This window comes from Trachymyrmex septentrionalis, unplaced genomic scaffold (genome assembly GCF_001594115.1).
Source record: "Trachymyrmex septentrionalis isolate Tsep2-gDNA-1 unplaced genomic scaffold, Tsep1.0 scaffold126, whole genome shotgun sequence".
Classification (NCBI taxonomy): Eukaryota; Metazoa; Arthropoda; class Insecta; order Hymenoptera; family Formicidae; genus Trachymyrmex; species Trachymyrmex septentrionalis.
This window is the reverse complement of record NW_017304395.1, coordinates 164,376-176,054: the sequence shown is the minus strand read 5'-3', so window position 1 is coordinate 176,054 and position 11,679 is coordinate 164,376. Positions and strand designations below refer to the sequence as shown.

The 11,679-nt window shown below is 33.9% G+C and overlaps 1 protein-coding gene across 4 annotated transcripts in view; it reads left to right on the top strand.

Moving 5' to 3' along the window:
• Window positions 1-11,679, top strand: part of LOC108756376 (microtubule-associated protein Jupiter) — a 116,113-nt gene that overhangs the window by 96,965 nt on the left and 7,469 nt on the right. For 3 of the 4 annotated variants that reach the window (XM_018500124.1, XM_018500125.1, XM_018500123.1), the window contains exons 2-4: window positions 2,929-3,332; window positions 6,728-6,751; window positions 9,416-9,496. In XM_018500124.1, the coding sequence (XP_018355626.1) occupies window positions 2,929-3,332; window positions 6,728-6,751; window positions 9,416-9,496 (509 nt within the window). The remainder of the gene's footprint in view (window positions 1-2,928; window positions 3,333-6,727; window positions 6,752-9,415; window positions 9,497-11,679) is intronic. The other variant, XM_018500126.1, reaches the window with a different exon arrangement.

Sequence of the window (11,679 nt, the reverse complement as noted above, 5' to 3'; positions counted from 1 at the left end):
TTAAATAAATTATTGTTTATATATATTATTAAATTTTAATTTTTGTAGATTATTTTTTAAGTAAGTTTTTTTTTTTAATGAATAAGCAATTTCATTTACACGACAATTCATTTTTAGCGACAAAAAATCTGTATGAATCACTTTGTCCCGTTCGTGATGTAGAAAAAGAAGTTTAAATGCGTCGTACAGTATAATTAATAAATAAAACTGACGAAAGGATGTATAACATTGCAAAACCTTGATTGAGCGATTCAAAAGAAATGGAATGAGAGATTGCAAATTAATGTTTAATAATCTGTGCGTTCGATAAAGATATATCCTGCATTAGTGATGCTGCAATAAACTAACAGAAGATTTCGCAAAATCTAGCTGCGCACGGCTCTCCGACATTTCTATCAACTTCTCTCTGATATGCAATCAAGCGAGATGTAATAACGCGGAAACGTCCATTCATCATCGTGATAGTGCAACGCGCAAGATGCAACGCCACGCAATGAAGGCCGCGCGTCATTAATTAAACCGGAACGTCGTTTCCTTGATCGCGAATTAATGATTTCTTACTATCATTTGTTAATTCGAAATGAGTGCAACGCACGATTATTTATTCTGCGGTATCATTTCGCAAATTTGCTCACTTCATCGAAAATGTTTTTTTTTTGCGTGCGTGCGTACATGCATGCGTGTATGTGTGTTCACGCATGTAATATACATTAAGAATGTCCGAAAAAGATTTTATATATAAATTGATACAGATCTTAATTTTTCAAAACGGTCCATATATATATATTTTTTTAAATAAATTTAAACAAAATTTGTAAAGTAATTCCAATATTTAATCGAATTGATACTTAAGTCATTCTTCTGTTGATAAAGTATTTTATTATAAAGAATTTTCGATTTGTCTAACTAAGTATCAAAGGGTTATCTTGAGCCAACACTGAATGTCATGTACACAATTAATATACTACAGTCATCATAAATCAATTGCTGCGAAAATGATTAATAGTTAAGTTGTATTTATCATACCACATTAATAAATTAAATAAGTTCATGATATAGGTACTGGAAAAGATAAGATGTCTAAATGTGATGTAGCGACAAGATTGATTGTCTTGAGATTGATGCAACATATGTAGGGCAGACTAAGAGGCAGTTAAAAACGAGTGTCAGTGAATACGGAAGGGATATTAATAAAAAACAGTGATTATACCTTATTTCGGAGTATAGAATGATCGCAAAACATGAATTTGATTGGGAAAATGTTACGATTTTGGATAATGAGCCTTTATCTTAAAAGAATAGTGTCTAAGAGATAATCCATTGGAGGGGGGGGGGGAAGGCTATTGGTATCAATAAGCAAAATGACGTATCTCCCCAATTTGAATTCTGAATCTTCTTTCTTTCACTTGAATATTATTGTTCTCCACTGCATGGATTTTACACTCTGTGAGTAGCTGAAATTATATTGTATTTGATATTTATTATTGTATTGGCTCTCGAAGAGAATAATATTGAAAATGATGTAATCAATTTTTGATTATAACATTCTTGTGAGTATTTGGAGAGTTTTGAAGCGGATATTCATTTCTTAATGCACATCAACGGTTTTTTATTATGACGTGGCGATGAGATTACATATATTTGAATTTTTGTTACCACACTGAGAATGGCCAGATTAATAGTCGAAATGTTTGTGTAGTTATTAATCTACATGCATTGGCTCAAGATACTCCTTTGTCACTTATTGTTAGACAAATCGTCAAATTTCTCAAATTTCTATTGAGCTGTCATTTACGTTTTATTGTTTAATTGCTATTTCATTTAACTCAATTGACTTTCGTTGTTAATTCTCTAAGATAAAAGCAGTTGTTCTCCGAGTTAGGTAATATTCTACGAGCGATTAAAAAAAATGGGGGACACGCACAGAACACGCGTCGTTCCCTAATTGATATTACGCTTCTAGTTGAACCGCCTGCTCCTTTCTCTTCTCATCTCCAAAGTATAATACTTCGGAGAGAAAAAGGAAGCGCTTCATATTCTTAATTATTCGAGCTAATTCCCCTCCCCCCCCCAGTTTTTTTTTACCCTTTTCTCTTTAGCTTTCATACGCACGCGACAATGCTGCAATGTGCGCGTGCCGCATGCATTGCGCCTCGTTAAACGAAAATCAGCGTGGGTTTGCATTCGCAAATTGCGTCGTCTGTGTTCTCTATGTGCTGGTTGTCGGCGTATTTGCTTATCGAGATGTAAAACTAGGGATATTCGTGTCCAATTCGATTTCAAAGTTAGTGGATTCGACTACTGTCAGTGCTTCGCCGCATATAATTAATCTTGACACGATGGCATTATTTTATCCCATCCTGAAAAAAACTCGGGCGGTTTTGTCTGCTTTAAAAAAACCCGAAATTTTGAATTTTTTCAGATTATTGAAATTGTAGAAAAATAACACTATGACTGCGTTCCGATATCCTACTACTGTACTGAAAAACAAGAACTTCGAATAATTATTATTTAACAAATGTTAAAAGAAAAAGAAATTTCTTTAATCTTCAAAAATGATTAGTTTTCTCTTAAAGAGATAAATATTAAACTATATTAAAACATTTTGGATTAATCGATTTTTCCAGAGATTCTCGATTATGGAAAATCGAATGTTTTTAAAAATCAGTTTTTTTTTTGTCATTCGAGTTATTCTTTTTAACATCGCTCATCCCTGTAACGTATATCTAGGTGTCAGAAATTGGAAAAAGGAGAGGTAAAAGGAAAAGAAGGAAAGTTTTGTTATCCACTCAATCCACAATCTACATAAAAATATTCTTAGCGCGGAGATACTCTCTTTGACAGACAAAAATTGTTTACTTTTAAATCTCAAATCTCTCTTTCCTCGGTTCTTTCCGCTTATCGTTGCGCCTTTCGTTTGGATTTCAGGGTGTTGAAACCGCCCGGTGGTGGCAGCAGCGATATTTTCGGCGCGGCCCCGGAAGAAACGAGCCCACGGCGCATCAAGGCCCACAATCAGTCCCAGCTGAGCTCGGCCCTCTTCGGCGACACCAACGGCACCGACAACGCGACCGCTGCTGTGTCGCCTCGCAGCAACAAGCCCGGTAATGATTCATACAAACGCCTGTTTGGCCCCCCCGATGCCCCATCCACCCCAAACGCGAGAAATCACATGCGCAGCAATATTCCCCTCAGCGGGGGATCGTCGATCTCGTCGCTATCGTCGGGCACCGCGATGTCGCCCGCGAAGAGCACGACCAGCAGCAATTCGACATCAGGCATCGCCAACGGCTATGCCAGCAACGGCAGCAACTCCTCCAATGATGTGACAGGTAAGAGTCGGTGGCGAACGAGGAAGCGGTAACGAAGTCTGTCCCGGGGTGGACGGCAGTCATCTGTCTACTTTTTCTCGGTAGAATCTGGTTGTATCGTTAACGATACAGCCTATAAATTAGCAATTCGATGATATTGAGAACTATTTAATATTTAAAATCACTATATCTCTTCTATGACATCATATCTGACGGAATAATTTACTTGGAATAAATTTGCAATTTTATTGGTAGCTTTAAAGCCTTCTCATTACTATCTTAGATCGTAACTTCAGGAGTGAAAAAATATATTGTACAATAAAATTTCTTGCAAAATATATTTATATATATATATATATATATACTCGTATATATGGAAATATATGTTTCAAAATGAATATTTGCAATCGATAGAACCGACTTGTAAAATATGCTGAAAATCTATTTTGTTAATTAATAAATATATTTGGAAATCAAATAATATAGTATATTACGGGGTGATTTAGAACAATCCCGGTGTCCTTAAAAAATATTTCTACATGATTCTAAGATGATTTTTCCTTTACCAAAATTTTGTCCGAGGTTTAGTTTTTGAATTAAAAGAAGAAATAGAGAGTGTGTTTCGGAAAGATGCTATTCGCGATATTTCATTCGCTACAAACTAAAGTTTGCGGAGCTGCAGATAGCGCTAACAAATATAATCATAAATAACGTTATTAATAGTAGCGTTTTATTACAATAACTGCATCCTATCAACGCTGTACTTTCCAAGGTAGTATATTGGTAGCGTTAGCATTTGCAAGTCCTGTGAACAGAATTGTCATGTCTATTATGATCGAACATCGTTTCCAAAACTGTTATAGATTATATAGTTCTCTGTTGTATATATGTGTTCCAAATTCAATTAAACCTCTGAAGAAAAGTAGGGAATAGATTTTAGGAAAGAAACACGGCGTTCGCGATAACAGTAAGGAGAAAAGTTAGAGACAATTCCAAATATACTGCATGGATAGAAAAGATCTGGTTGATTCTGAGATGTATTTCATTAACATAAGATATTATTTTCTATATTTTTTAATTATTGTAAATATTAATAAAGTTCATAAAATCTTAATTCTTGTCTGTTTGTAATAGAACTGTCTATTTTTTATTGCACATTTTTGTAAATGATTTTTCCTTCCTATTTTTAGTTTTGCACTTAAAATCCATTTTTACATTAAAAAGGAAAATAAGAGGAACAACTTTCAATGGTCTTGACCTTGACATATGATATGTCAGGATCATGACTCTGAACAATATTCAAAGGGAACAATATTCCAAAATTTTTAATCGTCAGTCGGACATTTTGGATGAAACAAATGACGGTACTATAAGTTTCAAACCTCAAAATTTGAGATTTATTTAACGAAAAAATAATTTATTAAAAAAAATTCCATTATAAGAGAATTCAATTTGATTCTTATATGACACTGTAAATTCTACCCAAAGTCAAACTTTTATCATTATTAAAGTACATTTTATTACTTTGCTTTTTATATATTTTTCGCTGTAGTTTATCGTTTTCGAGATATTTTAGCGCTTCCGGACTTTTTGAAGATCCTGTATATTTATATTATTAATAATAAATAATATCATTGACAATAATATCATTAACAGTACAAAAAATGTGACCTCAATATTTATATTATTCTTTAAGTAAAGAACATAAATTATGAAATACTTTCTCGCACTCCACTATATATTATATATTATAAATAGTAATATTTTTTTCTAATTTTTTGTGATTCAACTACTAATACTTTACTATTTACACATTATGTAAGAAATAAAATATTTTAGCATCGTACCTTTACCGATTAAATTCTAAAAATAATGCATATAAATAAATTATTTGTAACGATGACATTTAAATTGTACAATATATGAAATAATATTTCTTTCATAACTCTTAAAAAAATTTGATATATATATATAAAACTATATATTTAGTTTGTAAATATATGTGTATTCCGGTTTTTCTACATATTTTATATATCGGAAGTAGTTAATTTCAACTAACTGTAAATATGGTGAAGTAAAACACGTATTAATATCTCATACAGTATTATAGAAAAGCCAGTATTGTAGGGAGTATTAATATTGAGAATAATTGCTTCTGTTTCATTTTTTTAAACATTGAAAAAATTTTCTAATCTATAAATCTTATTAAAAGAAATAAATTTTTTTTCTAAAATTTTGTTCTATCTTCTGTTATCGTCAAATAATAAAATAAAAACGATGAATGAAATAATTTTCAAAGTTGATTTTATTTTGTTTAAATGAATTTGGACAGCAAAAAAAATTGTTTATTACATGTCAAGATATCCTATGTACTTATTGCTAAAGTTCAATAATATTTTGAATTTCCAAGTTAGGTGCGCTTTTCCTTGTTACAATTAAGTCAGGAACGTATATATCTTTTCATGGACCGAAAGTTATTCTGAATCATCCATATGTATATGGGAAATAAATATGATTTAATTTCTTCCCTAAACACAAAAAGTAGTTTTTGATTTATCTTATAAGTTTATTCTATCGATTGCAAATGTTGCTTTATTAAAAATGATTTCTGTTCAAATATAATTTGAGAAGCTTTATTGAGTGCTTTCTTGCTTTTAATATCACAATCTAAGATAGCAGTAAGACGCAGTAAAGAAGTCTTAATTTATGGAACTGTTGTAAATTATTTACCTTGAAATATCGAAATATTCGACAATGTCGGATTAGATAAAGATGACTGTCTTTGAAAATGTGCAGATCCGCCCCGGGACTCCCTAAGCTGTTTCCACATTTAGGTGGTGCTCCTTTCTAATAAAACATGCCAAGGGACGACGATCCTGATCTAAATTGAAATATGTGTGTCGCAGGCTCTTAGCGCTAAAAATCGCTTTCCGTTCTAATTGTCACGCTCTTGTCACGACGGGAAATAACTTCCTCATCGGAAACCGTATTTGATCTCTGGAAGTTCACGCTTGTTAAAAATACACGCGCAGAGAAACTTTGCTTCGCGTTTCGAGAACGATTCTCTCGTAAAGAAAGACTAAAAGATTTCGTTATCTCGATTACGCTATAGACGCGAATACTTCACTTACATTGAAAACATACCATATTTGATCAATAGTGCGAAACCGATCTTTTACTGTTTGTAAAATCCACGCCTAATGAGATTAATGGCGAAAGTTCTTTGGCCGGGCGCGAAATCGATTACGCTCTTTTCTTTTTGCGCAAACAAACCGAGTTATCGCCGAGTCAACTTTCGGCCCGTCGATACGGAGCTAGCGAGACACTAAGGATTCTAAATGAATATCACTGATTAATATATACCGCTCTTTTTTTTTTTTAATATATGTCACCTTCCTTGAACTGTTCACAAGCAGCTTTTAGGAGAAAGAAACGATTTCGTAAGTGTGTAACGAGACATTCAAGTAGATGACACACGACACTACCACACTTTCTTTTTTTTATCATGATTAGACGCGGGAAATTGCTCGAAAATCATTTCTCTGTATGAAAAAAAAAAAAAAAAAAAAAAATGATAGAAGCTTTCATGGAAAAAATTGAGCCGTGACTGTTACGATGAAAGAAACGTTTGAGTTGTCGTGGGTTTCGTAAAGAAGTCGCATCATCACGTTATTTCAGGGCCTGCCACAAAAGTAGGAACACATATTTTGAGTTAGACATGCCATATTTCCGCTTAGGCCTTAAGTTTGTATCGTACATTCTGCTCTAGTAACATACTTGTGATGAACTTGTAGTAAACGACATTGAGGAGCGGCAAATTACGGTATTTTAAAGTAAATTATTTTATGTCATCAATCTTGTCTCTGTAGATGCTAACTACACTGAGAGAAAAATGTTTGTGACTACAATTGTATGGTAAATATAGTCAGAAGCTCCAGTTTTGTAGTTACTACTGTTATAATACAGGGTGGGGCAAAAGTCCCGCTACCATTTTGATTGCCTATAACTTTGTTCAAAGAAAAGATAAGTCAGTTTGGTTTTCATACAATGTTTATTTGGTCTTTACATTTTTTTTGCGTTATGATTAGAAAAGAATATCGGCTAAATGGTGACCGCGATTCGCTATGCAACTTTCGGCTCTTTTTAAGACATTTTTCATGACATCGTGCAACATCTCAGGCTGAATTTCTTCAATTGCGTGACGAATATTGTCTTTAAGATGTTGAATCGTTTGGGGCTTATTCACATAAACTTTTGATTTTAAAAAACCCCATAAGAAAAAGTCTGGTGCTGTTAAATCCGGAGATCTGGCTGGCCATGCTAAATCGCCATTTCGCGAAATTAGTCTTCGAATAAATATTGTCACTATTTCTGCTCGTTCTTATGGCGTATATTTATCCATTATAAAATTTGGACGTCTACACAACACAACGGTTAAAGCTAAACTGAGCTATACGTCACATAACCAAGATGGCGCGCAATCAAAATGGTAGCGGGACTTTTGCCCCACCCTGTATTAGTGATAATAATTATATTTATAGTTTTATATAGAAAAGTTTAGTTAACATCGAAAATTATTATAAACTATAAATATACAATAATTATATGTTAGAATTACAAATATATAATTATAATTACTAGCATTACGCTAGTAATTATAATTACATAAACGCTATAAAAAGAGAATTCCTAACCACAATTATTGTATTATGCAATTGTAGTTACAAACAACACTTTTTCCTGAATATGAATAGATCTGTTCTCTTGATTGTAACTTGACATCCAGCTGTGAAAGATAGATTGTCAAGAGAACCCTTTGTCAAAGAAAAGAATATTTCGATGTCGTTTGCGAGATGTCATTCACGAATTTTTGCAGACCAGGTGCAAAACAATTCGATCACAATACATTTACTTTTAATTGCAATAACCTTCGATCCGTTTAACAAAAGCACGAACGGTACCGCGGGAATATTTTTTCACGATAACACCAGCATATTAATATCAGAAAGAGATTCGGACGGTCTATCTATACATAAATTGTCGGTAGTGATAAGAAATATGGCAAAGTTTTTCTTTTTCATAATTGGCATAACACTCGTGCCACTTTGTCCTGCTTTCTCACGATTTCATTACTGTTTCTGTATTTTTGTTGCTATGTAAATATTCATCTACCTTCCTTCACAACTTGAGCATAACATACACCGTTTCTGTTTTGCTTTTATCTTCATTTTGTAGTACGGACGAATCTAAGATATCGAAAACGCTCTTTAATCAATAATGGACACCGAAATATTAACTTAAATGCTTGATGTCACAAACTCTGAAATAAGATGTTATATATACAGAGTGTCCCAAACTTTCTGACCCACCGCTTGCGCGCAGGTAGAGCGAACTAAACTGACAAGATGAGTCCCAAAAGTGTTCATCGAGTTTTTCAGTGTCAATTCGATGAACACTTCTAGAATTTCCTGAATCGAAAAATTTCTCTAAAATTAACACATAGAACAATTTTAAGATATCTTTAAGAATTCTTTAAGAAACATCTTTACATTTTGAGATATTTCATAAAGAACTCTTAGATAAAGATATCTTAAAATTTTGTTACGCGTCGATTTTATCCGCTTATTCGGTACTCTTTAGAAATTAATATCTCGTTAATTATTGCGAATATTGCAAAATGATACAGGACTTTTTCATTCAGTTTAGTCCGGTCTACCTGCCTACGAATGGTGCGTCAAAAAGTTTGGGACATTCTATATATACGCGCGCATACAACAAACATAATAAATTATTACACAGTTTAGATAAACAATATAAAAGACATTCACGATATAGAGTATACGAAATTGACTTAAAGTCTCGATAATTTTTTCGGGAAGGGACAAAATAGTACAGTATCTGCGATCCGTCCGTACAAATTGCGGCGTATTAACACAAGTTGGTTGGGTTACGATTGTGGGTTTTGCGACGATGTTACGGTGCATGGGGTGAAATGGCTCTGTGGGTTCTTACGCACGTCGCTTCGTGCGCACGTGGCGGCGAAAACATGGGCTGTCAAACGGTCGGCGCAAACCGCCACCCCCGTCACCGCATCCCCTCGACAGGAGGATTGCCGACGCGCAACCCAGTCACCGGAGACGGAATCGAGGTGACGCCCGTGAGGCGCATCCCACGAAAGTATCGAGGTAACGTTCACTAATTATCTGATTCTTCCAACACTACGTATTATGCTTAATCCCCTTTTTGCGACATACGCTGATACACGTCTCGATCCTCATCTGATTTCTGCCTCTGCGGAATTCCATTATTTGTGTCTCGAGATAGCCGACGAAAATATGTAGCCTAACAACGAGTAAATATAAGTCGCCAAATAATTTTATACGTCTATATGATTTTCTAATTGGTAAGTGAGTAACTTGAGGCTTAAGTGATACTTTTTTAAGGTGATTTTTTTTAGTATCGAGTAATCGAGTTACCATAGAAACGTCTAATTTTTTTAATAATAAAGTTGAAATACCGAAATTGACGTGTACAAAATTCTACGGTAGGTTAACGATGAAATAAGAGAGAGAGAGAAAATGTTGAAACTGTAACTTTTCACATATAATTTCATGACAGATAAGGCTCACAGACGCTTTTTTGATTAACTGCACACAAATTTTACCATAGACTTTTCTCAAAAACGAGATTATACTAGTTTACAAAATTATGATTTTAATTACACCAAAAAATAATAGGTCAACGACCATTCCGAAAAGATATTTACGTGCATAAACCTGCATATAAAGGACTATACCCAGTTTGGACCCCGAACAGCATTGAAACCTAGCTAGGATTGTAGAGCATAAAAAAAAGAGTTAAAAAGTCCCATATGCACAACTTTGTAAAATGAGTCCTTTGAGTACTACAGCTGTTCAAAGTTCGCTATTATGACCATGTACCGTGTACCATGTAGGACTGGTTTTATACGATTTCTCGAATTTAGTATCTAGAATATGTCCAATCTTAATGAAGACAACTAAAACCTTTTTTGGACTCCAAATGAAGTTAGTTATAAGTGATATATATTAATCGATGAAGAGGGGAGAGAGATAGTCAAAGTATGGAACAAAAGGTTTTAATTGCCTAATTGAAATGTGGCCAATATATGGACCTTATCTCTCTTTAACTTTCTCATCGGAACTCTCTAAAAGTAAAAAAATATCATTAACTGTTCTTGCTGGTATATGAATGTCTTCGTTAAAGTGTTGGGCACATCCTGGATACCATGTAACTGTCAACCGGATTAATGAACTGTATCAAATACATTTTAGATGTTATTTCAATGTTTTTGGTACAATCCGTTATCGTCGTCACGAGGAGGTGTCCTGGACGCAGAGAAATTGGATAAGACTAGTGGGACATGGTCATAATAGCGAATTTTGACTAACACTCAGGAAACTCTCTTAAAGTTGGGCTTATGGAATTTTCTTTTGATATCTTAAAATTTGAAGCATGTCTCAAAGTTGTTCATCCCAAATTCCTCTATAAAACTGGGCATAGTCCTTTAATCTCGAAAAGTAAACATAATCTCATCTCTTGTTTTTGTTGGATGAAAATGCAGCTTTTGATTTACTATCGTACGTTCCATACTATTTCCTTAAGATATATATACGTAGTTTTAATATTTCATCCAAATTATGCAGATATTTATAATTTTGGGTGGACCCTACTGAGGCCCAAATTTTCGGCACTTTACTAAAGAGCCATCTTAATTCTTTCCTTTATGACATTTTTGTGTGAAAGATATTTCAGAATTAAATTAAGTACTTTAATGTAATAAGTTAAATTTAAGTTCAAATTAAAAACTCAAGTTGCAAAGATTCTTAGGTAATCAAGCTAATTTTTCGAACACGAACGTTTGAATGAAGGAACAAATTAATTACTGCAAGAGTTCTGTTTTAAAGCAGGAATCAACAATTAGAATATATCCGCTGATAAATTCGTGCTAATTGTAAGTGTAATAGTGTAAGTAAAACCTCGTTACCTTCCCCCCTTCCCCTCCCCCTCGCAGCACGTGCAACTCGTAAATTGCGATAACAACGTATTAATAATTATAAGAAGTAATAACTATACCAACTATATCGTATAAATATTTATACGAAGGAAGTTTAAGTGCACGCGTATTTTTTCGCGAGCGTTCAACGAGGCTTGACTTGCAATCTTGCAAGATTGAATCGAGAGTTGCAACGCGTCCATGGTAGATAGAGGTATTTTGATTTATGGAAACATTCTCTCGCAACCGAGATTCCGGACACAGCGAATCCTGTATTGAACGCTACAGAATTACGAGCGTGGCGTACCGTTACGTATCTTTCGCGTTTAATTA